Below are 27,025 nucleotides of genomic sequence, written 5' to 3' on the forward strand. Positions count from 1 at the left end.
AATAGGAGTATTAATACCAGGAGTATGTAAGCTTAATTAATGTAACAAATATTATTGATATTAGTATTGTCATTTGTATCAAAATGAATGATACCCAGATGCCACACTGTTCATGTATTGATGTTGATGTATATATAAAAATAAAAAACATATTAAAAACAGAAAAGAAAACTAGGATAGTTTGTTTGGTAACCATAAAACAATAAAATATCCAATTAAAGTGGGTGGGGAGAGAATGAAAGTAATTTCCCAGAAATATTTTATACTGATCCTTCATATTGCTGGAATACTATCAGAAATAATTTTAACTGCTCAAGTATCCTGGGTCAGTAACAATATTTTACACAGTATAAAGAAATCAGCTACCATCTTAATGTCTTTGTCAACCTCCCTAATTCAAACACAGAAGCTTTCCAGATACTTTACATAGTTTGGCTTGATAATCTTGACTCTAGAAAGAGGCCACTTTTAAATCAGAATAGAGCTGGAATGAATCTTGGAGGTCTTCTAGTCCAATCCCTGCTCAAGTGAGGGAGACTATACCATTTCAGACAAGTTAGCTGTTCAGTCTCTTCTTACAAACCTTCAGTGATGAAGCACCCAAACCTCTGAAGGCAAGCTGTTCCATTGGTTAATTGTCCTCACTGCTAGGAAGTTTCTCCTTAATTCCAGGTTGCTTCTCTGCTTGATTAGCTTCCATTCATTGTTTATTGTCCTGCTCTCCGGTGCTTTAGAAAATAAGTGGACACTCTCTTCTTTGTGGCAGCTCCCCAAATGCGAAAATAATACTATCATATCATCCCTACTCCTTTTCTTTAAATTCGCTAAATAAGCACTTAAAGGAGTTGATTCCCCCCTTTCCCACAGCTTCATAGATACCTTGCTTGTGTTCCTTAGACTTAGTGTTAGATATAAGCTGGTTGTTGTTATAATTGGCATTCCTGCTGTGGAAGCACCCAATGTAACTCAAAATGTTTTCATGATCTTCCAGCACAATACAAAAAAGGAATTGCCCCAAGTTACATTAGGAACTGTCCAAATCCTTAGATATCGACATCTAAAAATTCTTTACAAATAATATGCCTAACAAAAGGTTTTGATCTAGAAGAAAAGACTGTCTGTACAAATATTTTCCATTGTCAAGCTTTTGATCTTTTAAGTCAATAAATCACCAAGGAAAAGGAACAGCAACCTTACTGTTTTGGAATGTTACACTGAAGCTATTTAATTTGAATTTTTGCCAGTGTGAGCAAACACATCAATAAAGTTTAAGAGCAAATTTAATAGACATGAAAACTTCTCATTAGTTGCAGCACGGTGAAGGGGGTTTTTGATATTAGGAAAGGTATATCTTCTCTGGTTTAATATCTATCAATAACAGCCAATCCATCTTAGCAGGACACCAATTGTGCATTAGAGAAATACTCAAGCAAGGTAAAACAATAAAGGGTAAAGAAAAAGAGGAAACAAGATCATTTGAAGCTGTCAGATTCATCACTCTTCAAATATTTTATCATCTTCTTACAGTACAGAGAAAGGGGAAGGGAGGAGAGGAGAGGAGAGGAGCGGAGAGGAGAGGAGTTCAGCAAATATGGATCTGTAAGATCTCTGAGATAACCTTCACATGTAGTTCATTCACACTCTCCACTTTTCTTGATTTTCCCAAACAATCATCTGTTCTGACACCACCACCCCTCTGAGCCATGAATCACCCAGACACAGGGTTGGCTGTTTGCCACTCTTTAATCATGGAGTTATCAACTCCTTTGGCTGAAGGCTCAGACAAGACTCACATGCAAGAATAGTTCGCAACAACCCAAAATCCAACAGGTACAGATACAAGACAGACCGAGTTTTCCAATACTGTTTCAAATAGTTGTGTCCTGCAAATGCCCCCTCCCACCTTTTCCACTTATATACTCTCTTGGGAGAGGCCAAGCCACAACCACTCGGCCACAACCACTCGGTCTCTGAGTCTGCCTCTGGAGCTGCTGCTTCCATTTCTTCGCCCTTCTTAATCTTGCATCAGGAACAAACTGCCTTTGATCCTCCCCACTACTCCATGCCTCAGGCGCCTTCTGGTGGTCAACCAGCCTCTCTGGTCCCTGTTCTGAGTCTGAACCCTGCCCAGGGTCCTCCACATCTTCCCTGGTAGACTCATACGGTTCCCCGCTATCCAAGTCCATCAGCAGCTCAACCGGATCCTGCTGGGCCACAACAATCATCCAAAGCCAGGGAAAATAAACTCATTAGTTCTTCCAAAATTCCATCAAAATGTGTGTATATGTCAATATGTGCATACAGTGTGCGTGTATGTGTATACACACACACACACACAGAGAGAGAAATTTTGTCTTGGAAGAAGAGTGAACATCCTTGAGTTTAGGGAGGCTCACTGGATTAGGAAAAGAGGTCAACCTAAAAGTTAATCTTTAGCAGGAAGAAAACCATTTTATTACAAATGTTTAAAATGATCGGATTCTTGCTCTGTTAGAAGCCCAGTAAGCCTTTATAAATTGCATATCACAGCAGGCTACCATTACCAATCAGTGAGGGAAAAACAAGATGAAAGAGGGACAACTTCCTCTTTCAACCCAAACCCAAAACAAAGATACACAATGCAGCATCCTTGAAATGAGTTCATTGCAGAGATGCAGAACAAGTTATATCATGTATTGACAATTCAATCCATGTTCTCGCCCAGCCTTCAAGATATTGTATGTATCAGTTCACTTTGCCTAACATCTTTCACTGGTTTATAATGTCAGTTCTGTTCTATGTGTTTCATCCAAGTGTTGCTTTTATGGCTATGCTGAACTTTTTTCTGGAATTCACACCATCTGGAATTTCTTCTGAAATTCACAACCCAAGGTACAAAGCCAAGTCAATAAATAATGAAAAAGCATCCATCCCAGATCAACAGAATGCTACACCAAGCATGTTCTTTATAGCATCTGACCCTATGTTGCTTAACATGGATCACTAGTTATTATACTTCTCTGAAAGCCTTTCTCAATCTGTTGCCTCCCAGATATAGCATCCCAAGCCAATCTTCTGATAGAAATAATGGGACTTGAAGTCCCCAAATGCATTTAGAAGAGAACAGGTTGGAAATGCCATAGAGTAGTCCACAATGACATCCTGCATTCCATGCATCATTGCTGGGTGACAATTAGTTGTATATAAAGCAAAAGGTACATTTTAATTTAAAACTGAACATTTGCTTTCATCTAAAGGTATTAGGCACTCTATGATGGTTATATTTCTGAAAGAAACATTTCAGGGAGAAGCTAAAGAAGATATGAAATCAGATTTTCAATACCACTTGGATCGTGATCTTAGAAAACAGTTTTGCAAATATATTAATTATTGGTTTTAAAATCAGTGCTTACTATCAGGATCTCTAAAGAAAGAAATCATTGTCAATATTTAATTGAGCAAACAAAATAAAAGCTATTAAATATCAAGCATGTTTTTGAATTGGCCCATTGTTAGCACCCTATTCTGATTTTGTGTTTTCCAAAAAGATAACAGGTAAAGGATACTGTAAATGTCCACAGGTGAAACAGCCAGCATCTGCCAAGATGTTCGGTTTTCAGGATGAATGCTAAACAAAATCTGGGGATACATCCAATAATTGTATTTCAGTTAACAAGTTATTAAATAAACTTTTCCTAAAGCTGTTTCCATTGGTGAAATAACTACAAAGAACAAATGGTTTCTAGTAATGATTCCCTAAAGCCCACCACTTCTGTGGCCCAGTTCTGAATGGGCTGCACTGCAGTCTGACACTGGGCCACAGACCAGGGGTTGCAGGGGGGAAGGGTGTACCCTGCTCTACTTCGTTGCTGCCCAGCCACTGCTACCTTTCCTATCCTTTCCACAAAAAGTGGATGGGCAGTGCTTTAAAAATATTCTCTTTGCTGTATTCTTAATATTACAGAATGGCATGGGGAGAATACAGAGTTTACAATAAAGCAGAAATATTGTTTTCTTCTCTATTATGCTTTCTAATCTTCTATTTTTAAATTATACTCTAATAGAATGTTCAGGGGAATATTACCGGTATTAAAGCAAAAACAAATAAGCAAATAAGATTATTACTAATATTTCTTCCTTATTGCTATTTGTGTTCAGTAACATTTCTTTCATTGTTCCATATTGAAATAGGAAGAGACAAAATCTGAAAAGCACCTTACCAACGGTCTCCTTAAAATTGGAGCCAGGCTCAGGAATTATTAATAAAACATCCCGCAATGCTATTTTGTAAAACTATTTCAGTTTTAGCTTTTGGTAGGTATCACTCTCAAAATTGAATACTCACAGAGCATATAACTACAAAGATAAAAAGGCACGAAATCTTTAGGAATTTTAAGCAGCATCTGTAAAATAAGAGGAAAGATTCACAAAGAACACCAGGAAATAATATAAATCATGAAGTCATCAAGGGCTGTGTGAGAACCTGGAGAAAATATGAGTGATTAGACAAAGATTACAGAATTTCTACAGATGAGTTTTTAAATTGTTTTATGCTGTAAATGTATAAGAAAGTTCTATGCATTGATTCAGTCAATTAAATGCAGATCTAACATAATTGGTTGCAAACTCTTCAAACTTCCAAAAATAATCGTGTCACATTTCTAACTTCCTGGAGAAAAAATTTGAGTTACGGTTCAAAACATATAGATGTCAATAAAAATACCTCTTGTTCTGATTCTGCAATATCTTGCAGGAAGTTCCCAAAGAGATAGGTACCTGTTCTGTCCCCCCTTCTCCGCTCGTTAAACAGACGACAGGAAAACAACTTAAAAGGAACTCTCTTTATCAGTTCTCGGCTCAGATTGGCTGCGAGCCCAAAAATAACATAAATACAGTCTCTAACGAGATAACAGAATACCAAACAAAAACTCTTACAACGCAATGCACTTCTCCAAGTGTATCCTTGAATCAGGGTTACAGAAAACAAAGCACTTTTCCAAGAGTATCTTACATAAACCACGACTGATGATCAATCAATGTTGAACGAACCAAGGAACGTTGACTCCTGCAACTAGGGCGTGGCACCATCCGTCCTTTTATCCCCAGAATATGCCCCTAACGAGCCCCAGCTGCATAATTAATCTTGCATTCTGAAAAGACTCACAGAAGACTGCTGCTGAGTCACAACACTATCTCCCACTGCAGGGCACTTTCCCCGGGTTCCGATGGTCTGGATGCGGTGGGAATGACGTGTCCACAAGATGACCTGCACCCATTTCCCATGGTGCCTTTTTCATGAGTCCCAAACCTCTGGAGGCATAGCCCCCTTGAATCGGAACTCCTTAGGTATCCGGTGGCCACCATGTTTCCTTCCACCCTTCACGGTGTCGACACCCCGTCCAGGCTCATCCACCCTCTGTAAGGCCGACCCACCAGCCCCCCTACCATTGGAGGTTGATGGCAGCTCTACCAGCTTCGGCCGAGCCTTAACACCCTGTCCAGGGTCCTCCACCCTCTGCAAAGCCAACCCACCAGCCCCCTTACTGTCGGAGGTTGATGGCAACTCTACCAGATTTGGCCAAGCCTTAACACCCTGTCCAGGATCCTCCACCCTCTGCATAGCCAACCCACCAGCCCCACTACCGTCGGAGGTTGATGGCACCTCTACCAGCTTTGGCCGAGCCTTAAAACCCTGTCCAGGGTCCTCCACCCTCTGCAAGGCTGACCCACCAACCCCCCTACCATCGGAGGTTGACGGCAGCTCTACCGACTCCTGCCGAGCCACCACGCAATCCCCTCCCGCAGAGCCCTTCCCCCGGTTTCGATGATCGGGGTGCGGCCCAGAAGGGTTGGTGAGCCCAAAAATAACATAAATACAGTCTCTAACGTGATAACAGAATACCAAACAAAAACTCTTACAACGCATCCTTGAATCAGGGTTACAGAAAACAAAGCACTTTTCCAAGTGTATCTTACATAAACCACGACTGATGATCAATCAATGTTGAACGAACCAAGGAACGTTGACTCCTGCAACTAGGGCGTGGAACCATCCATCCTTTTATTCCCAGAATATGCCCCTAATGAGCCCCAGCTGCATAATTAATCTTGCATTCTGAAAAGACTCACAGAAGACTGCTGCTGAGTCACAACAGGTACCAATGACTGTGCTGTTCATCCCAGGCATTTCTCTGATCACTGTGATACCTCAAAATCATTTCCCTTTCCATAAAACTAAATTCACTAAAGATTACAAAATGAAAATGACAGGTGGTCCAGTGGTTAAAGCACCAAGCTAGAAACCAGGTGTCTGTGAGTTCTAACCCCACTTTAGGCATGAAAGCCATCTGGGTAACTTTGGACCAGATACTCTTTCTCAGCCCATAACATCAGGCTCGGATGACAAGCCGGTTGGCTAATTTCTGTTGAAATTAATGCATCAATACTTGGTTAATTAGGAGGTGTGTGGGGGGAGCAGATACAGCATTTTTAGGGAAATGCCAGGAAGAAAAAAAATGTAATTAAATTATCAGGGGGGAAATAACTTCAGTAGGAAACCTTTTTTACTAGAAAAATCAGTGGACCATAAACCGAAAGTGGTATTTGGCTTTGGTTTTTCCATGGTGATTTTGTTGCTTTAAATTGATGCTCTATTTTGGTGTACTGAAGATTTTGCCCACAGAAAGGAGGCAGATTATATGCAGTTCTTTTTTCCTGAACATAGAATTGCTTCTCCTGGATTTTATGGATGCATTAGTTTTCTTGGGGTAGGACATGATTCTGAGTTTGTCTGCCTTTTTGCTATATTTTCCCTGAATTTTGGAGAGCTGTCTAATGCAATATACATTTTGTCTGGATTTATGTGTGATGTGAGTTTTGCTCAGGCTTCTGGCAGGGAAGCGATAGATGTATGTATGATGTGAATTAGTGTTTTGCCTTTGTAAGTGGTATTGTCTGAATATCAGTTTTGTGAGACACAAGTACTTTGTTTTATTTTATAGTGGCAAACAAGTAATTGATCATTGGAAGTTCAGAACACATTTAATTTATCTTGACAATATTTCGGGGCAAGTTATTGGGCTCTGCATTTATCGGTTTTCCTTCTGTGACAAAGACACTGAGAACTCTAAACTGTTAATTCTGAAAGTGTCTTTGTATTCTTTTAACTTGACTCCATTTCTATCATAGGATTAGTTTTCTGAGCAAATTACTTTTCTTTCAACATCACTATTTTCTGTTGCATGATTGGTCATAACATACAGTGATAAGTGTTTGCAAATAGGTTAAGCTCTGTCCATCTCGTTATGGAAGAGGCCCCTTAAAACTCCGAGCAAGCCACTTGGAGACACTTGACCTAATTGCTAATTAGCTAAATAACTCGTGTTTTCCTCCCATATCATGGGTACCTAAGGGTAATAGCAGTAGACTATACAATGCAGTCTACATTTGTCCTTTTTACTGAGGATTAGAAAAATTGAAACAAAATGAAATTTAGCTATTCTTAGCTACATGTAATAACATACAATATATTATATCTGACATGTCTTGTTTTAGCAGTTGACAATGCCTCTACATAACTTTGTCTGCCTCAGAAGCAAAATGTTAATAGTTGGGTGAGAGACCACCAGGGAATTCAGGGCTATGAACTAGATAGGAGAAGTAAAAAAACATTCTGGAAAAATAGGAAATCACTTGCATAGTTTTTATGAAAAACGGAATGTATGACTATAATTATAATTTACACATTTAAGGCACTCATTTTACAAATATAATTATATGTGTTACAAGTCAAGTCTATTTATTTCCATTGTCAACCAACAAAGTCATAGACCAAAGACAAGTTTAATCTTTTGAATAAAGATTTAAATTTAAAATATGATGTCTAGGAAAAAGACTGTCCATAATAGCAATAACAATCAGGAAACGTTAAATTAATCATTGAGATATCCAGAAAAGCACTTCCTTAAAATAATAAACTCAGCTAAGTAATCAGGAGATAGGAACTTGTTAATAAACTATAACCCTTAAGAGTATTTTTCTCACTGACTAGTAATCCTTTAGCATATTAGATAAATGCTCTGATGAGTTGAATTAGCTATAATGAAGACTGGTCTTATAAACAATTGCAATCCAAATATCTACCCTATAATTCATTGTATTGCTTTATTTGCAATTATTTTTTGCCTATCGTGTTGATGACTGCCAAAAAAAATTGAGGGTTTTTTTTTCTTTTCAGATCTGCACCACACATAGCACAGCTATTTCACTGTAACTATGCAGATTTAGGCCTCCTCGGCGTCTGGAAACTCCAGTATGTTTATTCAACAGGGCTGCATGAAAGTATTTTAGGGAACAATTTATCAAGAGTCTGTGCCTGCTGCAGCACCAGGGATACAATGCAGGACTAGCTGCCAACTGTTCTGCATAACCAGGGCAATTATATTGGGCTGTGCTTACACAGCAACGATACAGAACAAAGAAAAGCTGGGCAGTTTTTAATGTATTTCTATATTCATAATTAAAATAGAACAGGGAAGGTCAGGAAGGAAGGAAGAGTGCAGAAGAAAAATAATAGGCATGATTTCATACTGATTCTAGAAATTTATATCTTGCTGCCAGCTGAGCTGTTGTATGTGACAGTAATTAACAACAGAGAATATTTGCTGCTGTATTTTCTGGCTCCAACTAGTCAGTACATCAGTACCAACAATAATACATTCTTCTTTTATTCCGTTATTGTCTCAAGAGTATAAATATGGATGGGTTGCTTCAAAGAATCTACTATGCGAAATGTGAATTTCTGAACAGATTGCCATGCCTCACTAAGACTTACTTCATAAAACAGTGCCAAGTTTACACAACGGTAGTTGTGCCCTTCTGCCTAAGAACACTTTAATATATTATGAGCTAGGATGACAGCAAAGCTCACAGGATATTTAATGATTTCCACATCCCTAACCTAGATGCATAGCTGCACTAGGCAATGAACCAAAATAGTTAATGATCTGCAAGAAATATATATTGCCATTTGCTATATTTTTGCTGAAATAAAACCTTTTAAAACTATGGTATTTTGTTATGTCTTTAATATTTTGGGTAGGCGCATTGTATGTGCATGTAAGAGCACATCTGGGGGGGAGATTAAGTAAGTAATTGATTTTAAGAAATAAAATGATCATTGACTGAATTATTAAAACATAATAGGAAATAACAGAGTTGGAAGGGGCCTCAGAGGTCCAACCCCCTGCTCAAACAGGACACCCTATACCAGCAGTCACTAATTAGTGGTCTGTGGACCACTGGTAGTCCATGAGAAAATTTTGATGGTCCACAGAAAAATTTTTGAATTTTTTATATTGCACTAAGTCAGGGGTCCTCAAACTACGGCTCCTGGGCCAGATACGTGCAATGAACATTTGTGTTGCTGCAGAGAGTCCCCCCTTTCAGGGTCTTTTTGTGCAGATCAGAGGGGGGGATTCTGACTTGGGGTCTGCTTTAGCTCCTGGTGAGGAGCTTTAGGTGAACGCTGGAGGGAATTGCTGCTGGTAGCAAAGAGCTGGAGGGCCTTTTTCTAGTGGGACTTCATGATGGCCTAGAACTGGCTGACCATCTCAGCCCGCTGAGCCTCCAGATGCCGGTACCTGGCCTTGCACTCCCACAGGTCTTCCCTCTGCTTGGAAAGCCTATGTTTGTAGTCCTCAGTGAGGTGCTTCTGCTGAACCTCCTTCTCAGTCAGATCCAATTTGAACTGAGCCAGCTGTTTGGCCAACTCATTCTTAAGGTGGCTGCTTAGCTGCAACAACTGCTTCCTGTTGGAGCCCTAAGGAGCCCAGGTGGGCAGGGGCTGGGAGGGGAGGGGCAAGTAGAGGCTGGCGAGGCACTCCTTGACATGAGTGACATCATTGGCCATGCCCACCCAGTCACATGACCACTTAGCCATGCCCACCCAGCTGGTGATTAGGCAGATCATATTAGTGGTCAGCAGGATTTAAACTTATGAATTTAGTGGTCCCTGAAGTCCAAAGGGTTGGTGATCGCTGCCCTATACAATTTCAGACAGGTGGCTGTCCAATCTTTTCTTAAAAACCTCCAGTAATGGAGCACCCACAACCTCTGAAGGCAAGCCATCCCACTGGTTAATTGTTCTCATTGTTAGGAAATTTTTCCTTAGTTCTAGGTTGCTTCTGTTCTTGATTAGTTCCCATCCATTGTTTCCTGTCTTGCTTTCTGGTGCTTTGAAGAATAGCTTGACTCCCTCTTCTTTGTTGCAGCCCTTCACATGTTGGAACACTGCTATCATGTCACCCCTAGTTCTTCTTTTCACTAGCCTAGACATACCCAATCCTGAAATCATTCTTCACACATTTTAGCCTCCAGCCCCCAAATGCTCTTTTCTGCACTCTTTCCAAAAACCCTACCTATTGTTAGAGACTGGTGCACAAAGAAAGATAATGCAGCCTTGGCACAAAATATCCATGGGAAATGAAATTATGTGTCTTCTTTTATGAATTGGAGAACTGCTCTAAAAATCTAGAAGTGGATTGCTAAATAAGAGCAAAAATTGACTGATGATAAGACATGCTTTTTCACATGAATATATGTAAGAAATCATACAATAAAACCACATCTGTTTGAATTCTACATCCACTAAATCATCTGGAATACACATATACACATAGTTTTGCAGTATATGATAGAAAACAAATAAAGTGCAGTTACTTTATTGCCAATGCTTTTCAAGGGCAAACATGTTTTAAAATGTATTGGGACCTAGTTGGAAATAAAACATAAATCTATTTCTTTTCTTTTTATCTAATTAATTAGGTTACATCTTTCTGTTCCAAGTTTTTAAAAAATCAGTAAGAACTATCTCTGAATAGTTTCCAACATAACAGGAAATATGTGTTTGTGGTGCCTCGTAGCCAGGTAGTAGGTTAGAGGAAATAAATCCCATATCTACATGACTGAAACTTGTACATGTTACAGAATTGTCACTATATGAATTTTTAGTTGATCATGTGATGCAGAAATCACTAGATCTATCTCTTTTTCCCCACTAGTCACCAGTTAGATAGTATGCAAAAAGGGGTTTTTTTTAACTTTACTGATTCCATAGATTAAAAAGATTCCTTAAATCAGATCATGCTTTCAAATGCCGATAGGGGCCTAAGCAGAGTTGAGAGAGAGAAAAAACACTAAACTTTGTAGGACTTATTTCTAAATTTATAGCTAGGATTATTTGTTTGTTTACTTTATCACACATCTTTCTCTATAAAACTAATGTCACTGAGAACACAAGTCAAAGCATAATTAAAAACACTTAAACAGAAATAAAAACAATAATCTCCCAGCAACCAAAGCCTACTTAAACTTTAAAAAGGTCATATCTTTACATAAAGTACCTTGTAGGGAGATAAAGGAGGTTATATACCAGTATTGTAATATTATAATACGGCTATAAATCTGACTAGATGCTATTATCTACCTCATTGGATTGTTCTGCTTGAATCAATAGCAAGTTCTAGCAAAGGAGTGTTACTTTAGTTATTTGCTGAAAAGAAGAAAATCTCAAAATAATACCTCATCTTGGATAAATTGAATTTGACATGAAAATTGTCCAATATTTCACATTTTTCTGAGCACGAAGCAGATCTTGACAAGCTGGTCATTTCACTTCCTGGCTGAGACCTCTGCTCAAATTCGGCAGAACTGTTTTCCCAAGAGTCATCATCTGTGATGAAATCTGTATTATGAACATCTGTACATCTTAACCTGTAAAACATCATGGAGACAACTATCAATATAAATTATGGTCTGATCTTCTCAAATTTGTTCCATTGGGAGCTAAGGCTACTGAAGAACAGCAGAAATTAAGGATGCCAATTTTTAAAAAATATATCTGCTTGTGAACATGATATTTATTTAACCTGTGAGGAATACAACTTAATGTGCTATTTATACTTTTGCAATAAGTAACAATGCTGACTTTTTCCATTACAGGAGAAACCTCAGCATTAGCCTACTTACAATCAACATATTCTACACATCTGGGGTTTCAGGGAGATGTTTTTTCACTACCACATTACTAAGCTTAAGTAATCAGTTATTTTATGTATTTATTCACCTTGGAAGGCCACCCAATTCACAATGATTCTGAGCAGTGTACAAACATATTAAAAGCCATTATAAAAAGAAAATGATACATATCAAAATAGCAAAATAAACTGAAAATCAATATGCTACAATATTTCCTAGAATTGAGAGTTAGGTTGGGTTCACTCAACCAACTGGTCTATAGAAAACTCCATTTAGAGCCTATTGATTGTTACCAGTCAACCAGGAGTCTATCTCATGAAATCATCCATGTCATCCTTGGGGAAATGGCTAAATAAATTATTTCTAGGTCAGGAATCCTCCTAAGTAATCTCAGAATATCCTAGATTTTAGAAGGAAGAAGAGTTGCTTTCCAAGGATAGCTTCAAGGAAATTTATATATCTTAGCTAGATAAAAGAGTACAACTATATTTCCAAAATGATTATTTACTTTTACTGTTGATCAATGTCCTTGTAGTTCCATGACCAGAACATAACTCCCCATATTTTGATAAGATGTGGGGTTCTATTATAGTTGTCTTATTATAGAAGAAAGAATCTCAGCAATGCTTTGTTGATAGTTATTTACTGGTAATTTATAACTCACTTTTCTTCACAAACTTGAAGTAGTATACTTCACGTTTATTTCTCTAACATTTAGGTTATTTATGATATACCAGTAGTAGCATAGGGATGAGCCCTCTTCAAATTACTTAGGACTTCAGCCATTAATAATATATTCTGGTGCTCAATATCAGAGGTGGTATTCAGCAGGTTCTCACCAGTTCTAGAGAACCGGTAGTGGACATTTTGAGTAGTTCAGAGAACCGGTAAACATCACCTCTGACTGGCCCTACCCACATCTATGCTCTGCCTCCCAAGTCCCCTGGAGTGGGGATGGAATGGGGATTTTGCAGTAGCCTTCCCCTGCCATGCCCATCAAACCAAACCATGCCATGCCCAAGCCACGCCACAGAACCAGCAGTAAAAAAAATTTAAATCCCACTACTGCTCAATATCAAGAAAGATACATTTTAAAAAAAAACTCTCTTACCCATTGCCTTTAGTGGAAACTTTCAACAGAGGTGTCCTTTCTGTAAAACAGTTATCTTCTGATCTTGTGCTGAAGAATTTGGGCAAACTGTAATTATACCTTTAAAAAAGATAATTATTAGAGTAATCATCTCTCCAAAGCAGTATATGTGGCTCATATATCAGTAGACAAATTGATTTACTATTAGATTAAGCAAATACATTAATTTAAAGATTTGTGTTAGAATTGCCAAGCAATATTATCTCAGTTTTCCATTTCCCTTCTTCTTGTAGTAATAACACTGCTTTTCTTACAAATCTTTTTTCCAAGAAGCATCTGCCCATATTTCAAAGTACTTTTTTCTCAATTCCTGATCAGAGTAATCAAGGAAGCAGTTATTTCACTTTTGATTTTCCCCAGCTACTTGAAAAAATGTATATTTATCTTCATTATAGAGCCAAGGTGGCGCAGTGGTTAAATGCAGCACTGCAGGCTACTGCTAGATCAGCAGTTCAGCGGTTCAAATCTCACCGGCTCAGGGTTGACTCAGCCTTCCATCCTTCCAAGGTGGGTAAAATGAGGACCCAGATTGTTGGGGGCAATATGCTGACTCTCTGTAAACCGCTTAGAGAGGGCTGAAAGCCCTATGAAGCGGTATATAAGTCCACTGCTATTGCTATTGCTATTATCTAGAAGCTAAATAATATTATTGATGTAAATTTTCCAATCAGTCTTCCCTTCTTGGGGTACCAACTCAAAATTCTGCGTCTTATATAAATATGATTCCAGCAATGGCACTGCATACATCTCGAAGAATTTTGTCTGCAGCAGAGAAGAGCTACTACTTTAGCTGTGACAATCAGTTTGAAATCAGTTTTAGTCTTAGAAAGATGTTTTATTATAAATAAAAACATTCTCATGCTGATTTGTTCTACACTAATCATACATCAAAAGTTGATTGTTTGGTTCTCATAAGATAAACTGGAAATTAAGGGTATCCATAGAAGTTACCATATTGAAATGTTGTGATATCAAGCAAAAGTTATTTGGGTTTGTGTGTCTATTAATACTACCTATTAATAATCTATGGATTCAAGGTTTAAGAACTTGAAAGTACAGGTACATAATGTATTATATAATTATATAAATCACAACTATTATTTCTCTTTCTCATACTTTGTTTTTCTAAAACATAAGGAAAAGCAAATATTGTTTTCAAATATTCCTCTGAAATTTTATATAGGCCAAGACCTTGTAAGATTACACACACACACACACACACACACACACACACACACACACACGGTATAGATATATATATTTCTACATTGTACATCTCTCACTTGATCCATTGAGTACCTTCATTTAAAAATCAATTTATAACATTAATTCTTCTAGCCATTTTAATGTAACATTTGTGGCTCTGAAAGCTATAAACTATTATTTTTGGTCTAGCTGTTGAGAAAATTATGTAATCTGTATTTTTAAAACCTAAAATATTGAAAGTTGTTGAAATGTATCGATGGAGGCAAAACAATATGGTTTACTTAATCTAATGTACCTTTCCAACTGCAAAAAAAAAAAAATCAAACCCTGTACTGCTACTAAAAAAACAGTTTCTTAAATCTTTGTAAATCATCTTATTTATGGTTAGGAAAGATGCTGAGGGGAAAAAAGTGTTTGCTATAAATATGTAGAGTGTAAAAACTGTATAGCTTGAAAAATGAAGTTCTGGTGTACTACCAATCATTTTTAAAATGGGAGCAATTATATATTTTACAGCAATGAAATAATAATAAATACTTCTGAAAATGAGAGTAATATGTTTTAAATTATAGCACCATCAACTACAGTTTAACTTCATTAGATTAGTATAAATTTGTATGAATATATTTTTAATAGGATAAAAAGAATGGAAATATTGGAAAGAAACAGAATTTAACAAAGTATAGTGACTATATATAAAAGAAAATAGGAAAAAAGAAATAGAAATAGGAAATAAAAAAGATCATAAATAAGAGGTGTCCAATCTTTTTCGCAGAGGTTATAAATGCATTCATATTTTATCCATTCTCTAGGTTTTTTTTCATAATTTTCGTCTTTACATAAACTATTGTTTCTAATCTTCAAACCCATAAATTACAAGTTCACCTTTCTCTTTTTTCAGTAAAAAGCCAGAAAGGGTTTCTAGGCACTAAGCTTTCTGTTATCAAGCTTAAATGCAATTGTGGACCTTAGATGTCACCAGTAATTTCTCAAAATATGGAAACAAAACCTTGGCAATCTCCAAGGAGTAATATTGTAACAGAGTTTATTCAGCCATGATTGTGCTTTGTTGCTAAAATTTATTTTAGTCCTAAATGACTAATGGCTTCATAAACATGGACTGGGTAGCAAACACATGCCCATGAATTTAGTCCACTTGGCTGATTGGAACATGGCAACTGAGGCTTTTTTAAAAATCTAGAGATGGCATATGAAATGTACTTAGCATGGAAACATTGCTACTCATTGTATCAAAAACTTTGAGATTTATGTGATGAGTATATATGGTTGGTTTCGCTATTTGGAAGTAGGTTCTGCATGCTTTTGCCCTTGAAAAAATGGATTAGCAAAAAATATACTTACTGAAAGGATGATAGTTCTTAAATGTACCAGTTGACTGGTAACCCTTAGTGTAGTGAAGTTACAACAGCACTGAAAAGGTGGCTTTCAACCATCCCTCACATTTCTGACCATCACAACAGCCACACAATCACATGATTAAAATTCAGGCACTAGGCATCTAGCATGTATTTATTACATATTTAATATCCACGTATCATGTGATCTCCATTTGCAACCTTCCAAGCCAGCTTCCAACAAGCATACTCAATGGAAGAAGCCAGAGTTACTTAACCACCCTGTGATTCACTTAAGCATGGCAAAAAGAGCATAACATTGGGTGCTCTTTTTCTCACTTAACAACCACATTGCTTAATAGCAGAAATATTAAGCAAATTGTGTCATATGTTGAGGACTATATGTATTGCTCTTATTCATGGGTGACATACCAGATATATGGTGTTAATTTAATTTTAAACCCATCCTATATTCTGGTTTTTGCACCATCACAGAACATAGTTATGCTATGCAACAGCTGATCATTGAAATAGGGGTCCATACAAAGATGGTATTCAGCTGGTTCTCTCTGGTTCAGGCGAACCGATAGTGGCAGTTGCGGGAGGCTCTGCCCACCTGCCTCACCTCAGTGCATGACAGTGGTGGGTTCTGGATCCCGTTGCAACCAGTAAGGTGCAATGGGGCCGGGCATCCACCACATGAATGTGCACAGTGTGTGTGCACACATGCACAGTGCATACATGTGTACTTACCACCTGCGATGCTCCGCAACACCTCCACAATGCTCCAGCTGCTCGGTGGAGTGTCGCACAGGCGCCATACTCTCCGTATGTGGAAACCCCAAAAACCTCAAATACCAGTAAGGAGCACGGGCAGGCGGGTGGGCGCTCCAGAGCCTGATGTGTGAGCACTGTGCATTCACAGAAGGTTATGTGCATGTGCAAATGAGGTGTATGCAAGTGAAGGGAGCAAGCACACATTTGTGAACTGGTAGGGAAGGTAAGTAACAATAAAAATAGACAATAGGCAGGTATGTTCAAAGACTGCTGTGATCAATGAACCATGATTAAATTAATTAAAAGAGAATTTGACAAGGTTTTTTTTACTGCAAAACCTCTGTAACAGGAGAGGACAAACATTTCATTCTTCCCATTCTTTTAGGGCCAGAAAAGGCATTGACATATATGATGTCTTCACCAGTGGAAAGGAAGAAATTTAGGAGCTTTTTTCATCAGTGCTGCTTAATTTTTATTTATTTATTGTTGTACCTTCAAGTCAGTGTTGACTCCTGATGATTGCCTGGTCGAGTCCCTGAATTTTATCAGCTTAAAAACCATGAGAGCATTCATATTATCATTCACTTTATTTTCCAGTACATTTCCATTTCTTCCTTCTATAATTTACAGCAACTCAGTCTCAAATGGAAAAAACACAAGAAACAACATCATAAATTGCAGTCTTATGGCATCTAGGAAATATCCTGGGATTAGTGGAATCATGTGTACATGATTTCTTCTCTGAGATCAAATAGAGAATTCCAATCTTAGAAAATAAAATGTCCCTCCCATCTGAGACTGATTGCAAACAGGAAATAGAAATCACCCAGTAGTTTATTGAGACTGAGGAATCAAAGACAGGAGGTCATGAATTAGGTAAATAGCACAAGATATAAATCAGTAGATCAGTCAAACAGCAACTGAAATATCAAGAACCAATAAAGGAAGATGATTTATGAACTGTGAAACTGTGACTACTCTAGACCAAGCCAAGTGCAAAAGCATTAGAGAATTCCTAGAAGCCTGGCATGCTGACAAATCAGCCATTAACAGGCACATAGACATAAACATCTACATATCATTCAAAAGAGGCAATCAACAAGCCAAAAAGGGAATAAAACACCTCCTTACCAGCAATCAACATCCAGATGAGTAGAGATTAATACTAAGATTAATATTAGATTTACAATCAAGAAGCAAACAATACCTTAAGGGACTGCCAAACAAGTTAACAGTAAATAGTCCAACCAAAGGACTACCAAGACCACACTCACCAACACTGACAGGGCAAGCCACTAGAATATCAAATGAGAGCAAGCCCCATTCCCTGCTAACATTGATGATGCTACCTAGTTTGGTAGGACCATAACCCAGTTTGGATGGAGTTGGGAAGGGTAGTGCAGGCAAGAAGGTCTTGGAGATTGAATGAAAACTTATTTAGATATGAAAAGTATATTAATGATTGTAAAAAATTACTATCTGAATATTTTGTTTTGAATATGAATAAGGGTACATCTATGGAATTTGTATGGGATGCAAGCAAAGCGTATATGAGAGGAGTCCTGATGAATATAAATAAAACACATAGAAATAAACAAGGGTTAAAACGAACAGAACTGGAAGAGGAAATTAAGAGAAAAGAGCTGGAGTTAACAATGAACCCAGACGATACAAAGGTTAAGGAAGCTATTAACATATTAAAATCTCAATTTGACATGTTGATCTCTGACCAGGTAGCCACTAATTTATTATATGCAAAACACAATACTTTTTGTAATGCAAACAAACCTGGCAGATGGTTAGCTTATCAGATTAGGAAAAAAAGGAAAACTCGAAATATATCTAAACTGATTTACAGAGGGAAGGAGGTGTTTCAACAGGAAGAGATTCAAAAGCCTTTTCGGGAATTTTTTACAGAACTGTATAAAGGGGATAAAATTAATGGTTTAGACATAGACAAATATTTAGACAAAGAGAAAATACCTTCAGTTAGAGAAGAGCACAGGCAAAAATTGAATCAACCAATAACCTTGGGGGAAATCTTGCAGGTAATTAAGCAATTAAAGTCAGGGAAAGCACCAGGTACAGATGGCTTGACAGCGGTTTACTATAAAAACTTACAGTTAGAAATGGTAGAACCTCTTAGAGAATTATTTAATATGATTCAAATGGAAGGTAAAGTGCCTCCATCTTGGAAGACAGCGTTTATATCTTTGATACCCAAAGAAGATCAAGATACTACTCAACCCAAAAATTATAGACCTATTTCATTACTGAATGTAGATTATAAAATTTTTACTAAAATATTAGCAAATAGGTTAATGTTGGTTATTCAACAATTGATACACACGGACCAAACAGGTTTTATACAGGGGAGACAGATGAAAAGTAATGTCAGATTAATTATTAATGCATTAGAATATTTGGGAAAGAACAACCAGATCCCTGCTGTGTTTATATTTTTGGATGCTGAGAAGGCCTTTGATCGAGTTAACTGGCAATTTCTGCTGAAGATATTGCAAAAAATGCAGATAGGAGATAATTTTTTACAGTCAATTAAAGCAATATACCAACAGCAAACAGCACAAATCATAGTCAATGGAAGTTTAACAGACTCTTTTCAAATTGGAAAAGGTACAAGACAGGGCTGTCCTTTGTCCCCATTATTGTTTATTATAACTTTGGAAGTATTGTTGAATAAAATACGGGGCTTGGATGGTTTAAAAGGGATCAAGATTAGGCAGCAAGAATATAGAGTCCGCGCTTTTGCGGATGATTTGGTCATAATATTGGAACAACCGCAGGAATCCAGTATGGTTTTAATGAATACGATGGTCAAGTATCTGGCTTTAAAATAATTTTAGGAAAAACCAAAATATTAGCTATAAATATGAATATTAAACAAAAGGAAGAATTAGGAGTGATGCTAGGATGTGAGGTAGTTAAAAAAGTCAAATATCTTGGAGTTAACATTTTAACTTCAAATGGGAAATTATATAAGCATAATTATGAACCACTTTGGCATAGTATACAGACGGAGATGAAAAAATGGGAGAAATTGCACTTATCTTTGCTGGGTAGGATAGCAGCAGTGAAAATGAACATTTTACCAAAATTTTTATTTCTTTTCCAAATGTTACCTATACTTTAAAAAGATGCGAATCTTTTAGAATGGCAGAAGGGTATCAACAAATTTGTATGGGCAGGAAAGAAGCCGAGGGTAAAGATGAAAATAATGCAAGATGTACGCAAGAGAGGAGGCTTGAAATTACCTAACCTAAAACTATGTTATGATCCAGTGGCGCTATCTGTAATTAGTGAGTGGACTCATTTAACTAATGATAGAATATTGAATATTGAGGGATACGATCTGGTATATGGTTGGCATGCTTACCTGTTATTCAACAAAAAATTGGATAAGAATTTTAAAAGTCATATTTTAAGAAATGCTTTACTGCGGGTTTGGAAGAAATACCAATATAAATTAAATGACAAGATACCCATGTGGGCAATTCCTAGACACGCAATTGAAAATATGAATATAGCACAAAAACAGGACAGAATTACTTACAGACAGCTTACCTCGGAAAGGGGGGTATTACAATTAAAATCTTTAGAGGTATTAAAAGAGGAGAAGGTAGTTCAAACATGGTTCCAGTATGGGCAATTACAGGCTAGGTGGAAAATAGATCAAAAAATTGGTTTTATCCAAGTTGAGGATAACTTGTTTAAACAAATAAGAGATCAAAGCTTAATGCATATAAAGAGGATATATAATGTATTAATACAGATGGATTCGGAAACAGAATTAGTTAAAGATTGTATGATAAAATGGGCTCAAAATATTGAAGAACCAATAATGTTGGATACATGGGAAAGAATCTGGGTAAGAAATGTGAAATTTACACAAGCTCAAAATCTGAGAGAAAATTTTTACAAGATGTTTTATAGATGGCATTTAGATCCTTAAAAGTTGGCTTCTATGTATCCGAATGTACAGCCTAAATGTTGGAGGTGTGGTTCTCTCGATGCTACATATTATCATATATGGTGGACCTGCCAAAAGGTTAAGGCATTCTGGATAAAAATATGGTGGGTTATGCAAAATATTTTTAAAAGAAGGATAAAGTTTATTCCTCAGTTATTTTTACTAGGTATATGTACTGACTTTACAGTGGTAGAGACTAACTTGATTCTGCACCTAATAACTGCAGCAAAACTGTTGGTGGCGCAATACTGGAAGAAGGAAGACTTGCCTACAATCCAAGAATGGACATTGAAAGTCACAAACTTAGCCAAGATGGCTAAAATATCGGCATATCTTAAAGATCACTCAAATGAGAGATATAAATGAGACTGGAAAAAATGGATTGACTATATACAAAATAAATACGGGACCAAGAAATTCCAGTTAGCCTATGCTTAAGATCAGAAATGATTTAAACTGTTAAAAGTTAGTTCAGTAAGAAGAAGCTAAGGTCAATGTAGAATGTCATTAATTTCTTTATTTCTTTTTTCTCAATAGATTTTAGACTGTGTTAGTTAAAAATCTATACCGTGTACGGGTTCTGGGAAGTCGGGGGGGAAGGAGGAGGGGGGTTGGGGAGGTGGAGGGAGGGAGGGGCATACAAAAAAAATTGTACTACAATGTTTTAATGATTGACGAATGATGAAATATTTGTGTTTTTTAAAAGAAATAAAACAGATTTTACTGATGATGTTACCTAGTTTGGATAATGTAATGTCTGCAAAAAAAAAAAAAAAAAAAACAATGTAGAGAACACCAAGGAGGCCTCATTTCAAACCGGAACTGCAAGTATTCCCTTCTATCAAATTATGAATTTTGTTTGCTTCACCCAGGCGTTTAGAAAGGGAGAGTAAGGCCTTAACTTCATTTTCATCTTTTATCTTTCATGTTTTATTGGTTTTATTGTAATTTATTTTATAGTTGATTTGCCACTCAGTCATTGTGAATTAGGCAGCACACAAGTTGAATAAATTATGATCATTTTCATTATCTGCAGCATTGAGTCTGCTTTGACTAGATGTTTGGGCACTTGAGTAGGCTCTTCTCTATGACAATTGATTCTGAGAGAGCTTACGATTTGTCAGAAATAGGTTTATGCTTTGCCCTTTACATCTTGTAGAGCCTCCTATGTCTGTGCGGTGATGGGAGAAATCCAGAATATTTGCCTGAGGAGAATTCATGCTATGGTAGCTAGAGTATTCCTCCAATTATACAAGTTTCTAAGCTTCCTACTTCCCTGAAAATGAATAAGAAGATTCATTTAAAACAATCTGACAGCAGAATCCCTTTTCCCTGGCCTTTTTAGAAACACCTGCAGCCTTTCATTCCCTGATATCAAGAGTTTCAACATTACATGAGGGTAAAAGACCTGAGAGTGAGTCAGAAATAGAGTAAATTCAGAAATTATTCTGAATTTTTGTTAGACCCAGCAAGGCAGACCTGACTAAGAAACCAATGCCATGTAGGTCTGGTGTCAATTGTCCAATTGGTGAACGCAGAAAAAGAAACTCCTGGGACATTATTTTACAAAGAATATAAATGGAACAAACCATATTGGCATAGAACAGGGGTGTCAAACTGGCAGCCTGCAAGTTTGATGCATCACATGTAGGCCACACCACACTACCCCAGCTCTGTTATGTCATGTGACATCACGTGAGTTTGACACCCATGACATAGAAGAAGCGAAACCAGCTCTGGGCTTCCTGTGCAAAAGCAAGCATAGTTAATTCCCCCTTTCCCTATGGGCCACTCACAATCCATTATGTCCACCAATCAAATCTGTTCATTTTGTTATGGGAACCAGCCAGCCATACTGGAATATCTGCTCAGTGTGTCCTTGAGGTGGGAACATGTCTCCCGGGGACCAATGATGCTTGAATATCATTCTCCCAAACTTGCATTCCATTCCACACACACACACACACACACACACACACACACACACCTTTTCTTTGTCAAGCTGTGAGCAAAGTGGAATATAGGTGAAAGTGTATGTCAGTCTTGACAAAGAAAAGGGGAAGGAGTGGAATGGAAACTACTTTTATTGTTAATAGGTGAAGAAACAGAATCTGGCAAACACATCCGAATGTGCTTCCTGCCATCTCATTTTATCTCCATGTGAATTAGGGAGGCACCCGTTTAAGACTTTTTCTCAAATTAGTGAAACATTTCTCAAGTCTCTATTATCTCACCATTGTTTTGATAGCAGTTCTTCCTCCTCTCTTTAAAAGCCAGTCTTTATGCCTTCTACCATTTCTGACTCAGGAGAAAATTTAGAAAATTTAATTTTCCAATGTTTATAGGTAGGTATAACTATTATGGCAGAAATGTTCTTCTCCATGGCTATTGGCCACCAAAATGCTATTCACAAGGCATTAGAGAACTAGAAGTTTTGCTATAGGAATGATCAGAACCAACAAGCAGGAAGGTTCTTCCCCTCTCAACCAAGGATTACATGGATCCAACACATCTGGAAGACAACAAGTAGGGAAGGTGTTATGTCAGGTGTGAAAAACCAGGTCCATATGTAAAGATTCAAATTAACTGATTTATTGCTAAAAGCACATGAATCTTTATGGTAAGCACCTGGTTAGAACTAGATAAGGGTCAACGACACTAGAGGGGTTGGACTAAGTTTGCTTGATGCTCATAACAATTCTAAACTCATTCCTCTTTTCACTTCTCCCCCTGCCAGTCCTTCTCCTACAGTTTAGGACTTTTCTGTGTATGTGATGATATCCCAGACCGCAGGGGTCCACAGACCAAAAATTGATAACCACTGTCCAATTGCAAGCTGTAGGATGGAATCATGTTGGATTCAAGGGTAGCTGAACTAGTGAACAGAAAACAATCAAGACAACATTTTCAAATCTTTTTGAGCCACCCTAAACTCTTCAAGCAGCCCTGGAATTGAAACCAATATATGAACTGAGAGTAGACAATATGGAAATTTCACTGAAATTAAATGGTATTTGGCCAGGTTATGTATGCTGGGCATACCTTGTGTCGCTTCATTATTTTATCTAGCTACCATTTCTTAAATAAGCAAAACAGGCTGGGTTTAAACTTCATGTAATCATACTTTACAAACCACAAAGTCTGGATTCATACAAGAGGCAAACCCAAAACATTGACTGATTTTCATTTAGGGAAAGTCACAGGCTTAGAAAGGAAAATGAAACTGGCATTGCAAAATTGATCAGTGAATGGGCATTTTCTGGGAAATTAATGGCAATTGCAAACTGATTTGTATCTAGCTGCCTGGAGGCTAAGTGTAGTGAATCTTCTCTGCCCAAAATGGAGATTTTCTGAGTATATCAATGAACAGGCACCCATCTGATCGCTAAGCTTTATTTCTGTGTAGATCTGCATGACTGCAGAGAATTAGCATATTTCTAAAAATATATGAGGCATAAGCAAAGCCCTCCACTGTGATGCTCTAGTTTGTGAAAAGCACTGACCTTTCTAACATCTCCCACTTAGTCTGCATTCTGTGCTTTGTGCTCAATTTTAAATAGAACAGATAAGGACTATGCTGTATTTTTTTTTTGCAACATGTCTATTGCCTAGCAATTCTATCATCACAGAGCTATATGCGCGCGCGCACACACACACACACACACACACACACACACACACACACACAAACAGCTCCCCTGTGTATCTCGTTCTGCTTTGGGTCAGCAAAAAGTGCATGACAAGCATCATCCATTCCTTGCAGAAGATTTGGTGAGTTAAATGTTGCATAGCTGAGCTGATGTGGGCCAGCAGCCCAGATTTATGAGGAATGCCTCACTAGATATTGGAATATGCTGAAATGCATAAATATGCAATTCCTTTGCAAAACTTTAAAGAAGGATTTAAAAGTTGAATGTGAGACACAGAGTTTCTGGAACAATTTGATGCCAACAACAATATGCACAGAAGAACCACAAGATGTTGATCTAAATCACCGGTGACTGCTTTAATGTCATGTCTCCAGCATCAGTGACACAAATCTAATTAATATCTGAAAACTCCTGAATAGTCAGCTAAAGAAGTCAGCTAAAAAAGAGACTAAACACCAAATAGATTCAATACGATATTGGTCCCCAGTGTGTGGGGTTCATTTATAGAATAATAAGGAAGTTAGCCAAGCAAGCATTCAGCGTTATAAAATGTGACAGCAAAAACAAGGAGGTTTTCTGCTCCCAATTTTTTTTTACACCCACAAGATTCTGTTCTCCAATGCAACAACTGGAATATGCCAAACTGATGGATTTTCTCTCTTTCCGTCTTGGATGCCCTATAACATCTTTCAAAGAATGTTGCACCACTGTTCCTCTATACCCTGTGGTTGACACTCCCTGCCCCACCAGTCATTCTGTTGTTCACCTTGAAGCAGCCAGAAGACCTAATGTTTGAAGGAACAAAATGCCATTGGATACATTTAAAAAGACAGCTGAGCACAAGTAACTCATCTCTGTTATAAGGAACATCATTTCATACTGGAGGAACTGAAAGCACGGGAACAAAGTAGGGTCCACTTTTCCATACCCATGAACTCCTAATAATTTTGCCTGATTTCTCATCCATAAAGTGTTATAAGTGTTGTGGCCTGCCAGCAGAACTGGCAACAGATTCAGACAGTGAGGAGGTTGGAGAGGAACATGGGCCAGTCCTGGAGCCTGGGGAAGGCTCTGATGAGGGCTCTGTGTCGGAGGCAGAGAGGGGGCCAGAACAGTGGCAGATTAAGGCTCACTGGTGCCCTAAGCACTGACAAATCTTGGTGCCCCCCCTCCTTTGTACACACTGTACAAATCTTCACTGGGTTTTTTTCTTTCTCAGCTTTGTGGTACCCCCTTGGGCCAGGTGTCCTAAGCACGTGCTTAATCTGCTTAATGGTTAATACGCCACTGAGCCAGAGCTGTATGTTAGTTATCAGTTGCCTTCAGAGTCAGACATCAGTAAGTCAGATGAACAGCTGGAGCCTGTTCTCAGTGTGCTCATGCGCAGAATTGCCAGATGAAGGGAACAGCTAGACAACAGGGGTTGACTTGGGAGTAAGGCCACAGATGGACGATGAATGGCCCCTCCCAGAGGAAATAAAAGAGGAGTGAAAGGGGAGTGGAGTTTGCAAGAGACAATTAGTTCCCTTAATTGGTTTGTGACTCTCCGAGACTCCTTGGCATGTTTTTTGCAGATATCGGCCTGTCAGATCTCCAAGCCAGATAAGGTCTGTGACTGTAAATCTTCCCTTGAAAGACTTTGCTGGATGTGAATGAGCAGAATTCACAGTAAATTAATAAAAGGAGTTTGCTTCATGCTCTTGGGAAGCCTAGGTCAGAACAATAAGTTCGTTGTCAAAATAAATCAGGATATATTAAATATGTACTTTACAAACTTTTATGCATGTATAAAAGAATCATTCTTGATCCATATAGTGTGTTAATATTTCATACATTTTTTTGCTTTGTGAATGCTGAAATGCTTGGTTTTCAGGTTAAATAGAAAAAAATCCAATATATCTGGAATATAATCCTCTCTGTAACTTGAATAGAGTTGAAATAACCTTCTTTCAGGATTTATTATTTTTGTCATCCCCCTCCCCATTTGTATTTAATCAGATTTGGGGCACGGCTATTGCATTCCTCGGTGCACTGGAAATAAGCAAAACATAATATTTCTTTTAAAAAATACATCCTTTTCTTTATTGATTCCAGGCAAAGCATATGAACAGTAAATAAATCTTTTTAATTAGCACAGCTTATTTGGTCAAACGTCAGCAGGCTTTTAACCCAACTATTTTTAGATCAACAGTGTACTGCTTGTAATAAAAATAATGCAGCACTTGTAGGAAACCAACGCTAATGCATTTTCTATATTGCAAAGCAATACCCTCAGCCAGTATTTAAAGCTTCCATTTTAAGAGAGATTGAGAAAATCCATAAAATACAGCTCTTCTGATCACATCTACCTATGCTGAGCAACATGAAATCAGATACTATCATAAAGCTAACCTCAATACAAGTAACAAGTGAAGAAAAATCTATTTTTTTTTTCATTTCACTTCCTTCCCTCCCTCTCGATTTTGGCTTTCCTGGTTCTATTATGAATCTTAATGATAATTAAAATCAGGTTCATAGTATTTATTCTGAATGTTACATAATGAAACAGTTGTCAATAAAATCCTAAAGAGGATTGATGCTCATATCATATTAGCATTATGATTGCATGAGGTATTGTTGCTGCCTATATTCTTAGAAACATTAACTTCTCTATCTGCTAGTGAAGGTGAAGAAAATGGGAAGCAAAATTATTTTAAAAAAATTAAAACAGATATACACTATCAACAATGGGTGAAGTTAAGAACTTGGAAAGAATACACTAATTTAAGATGACATATTATTTTAGGGCAGAGGTGTCAAACTCGCGTCATCACAACAGCATCACGTGATGTATCCCGACTTTTTTCCCTTTGCTAAACCAGGCGTTGGGATGGCTAGCACATGA

General features: G+C 37.6%; 1 protein-coding gene across 1 annotated transcript in view; it reads right to left on the reverse strand.

Moving 5' to 3' along the window:
• OCA2 (OCA2 melanosomal transmembrane protein) overlaps positions 1-27,025 on the reverse strand; it is a 210,584-nt gene that overhangs the window by 169,502 nt on the left and 14,057 nt on the right. The window contains exons 2-5 of the mRNA XM_087726964.1: positions 13,127-13,225; positions 11,560-11,751; positions 4,325-4,382; positions 3,546-3,618 (exon numbers count right to left, since the gene is read on the reverse strand). Coding sequence (XP_087583090.1) covers positions 3,546-3,618; positions 4,325-4,382; positions 11,560-11,751; positions 13,127-13,225 — 422 coding nt within the window. The remainder of the gene's footprint in view (positions 1-3,545; positions 3,619-4,324; positions 4,383-11,559; positions 11,752-13,126; positions 13,226-27,025) is intronic.

The sequence above is a fragment of the Thamnophis sirtalis genome, unplaced genomic scaffold, assembly GCF_051295495.1.
Source record: "Thamnophis sirtalis isolate CommonGarterSnake01/CBP01778 unplaced genomic scaffold, rThaSir2_p1.2 scaffold_12, whole genome shotgun sequence".
NCBI classification, from domain to species: domain Eukaryota; kingdom Metazoa; phylum Chordata; class Lepidosauria; order Squamata; family Natricidae; genus Thamnophis; species Thamnophis sirtalis.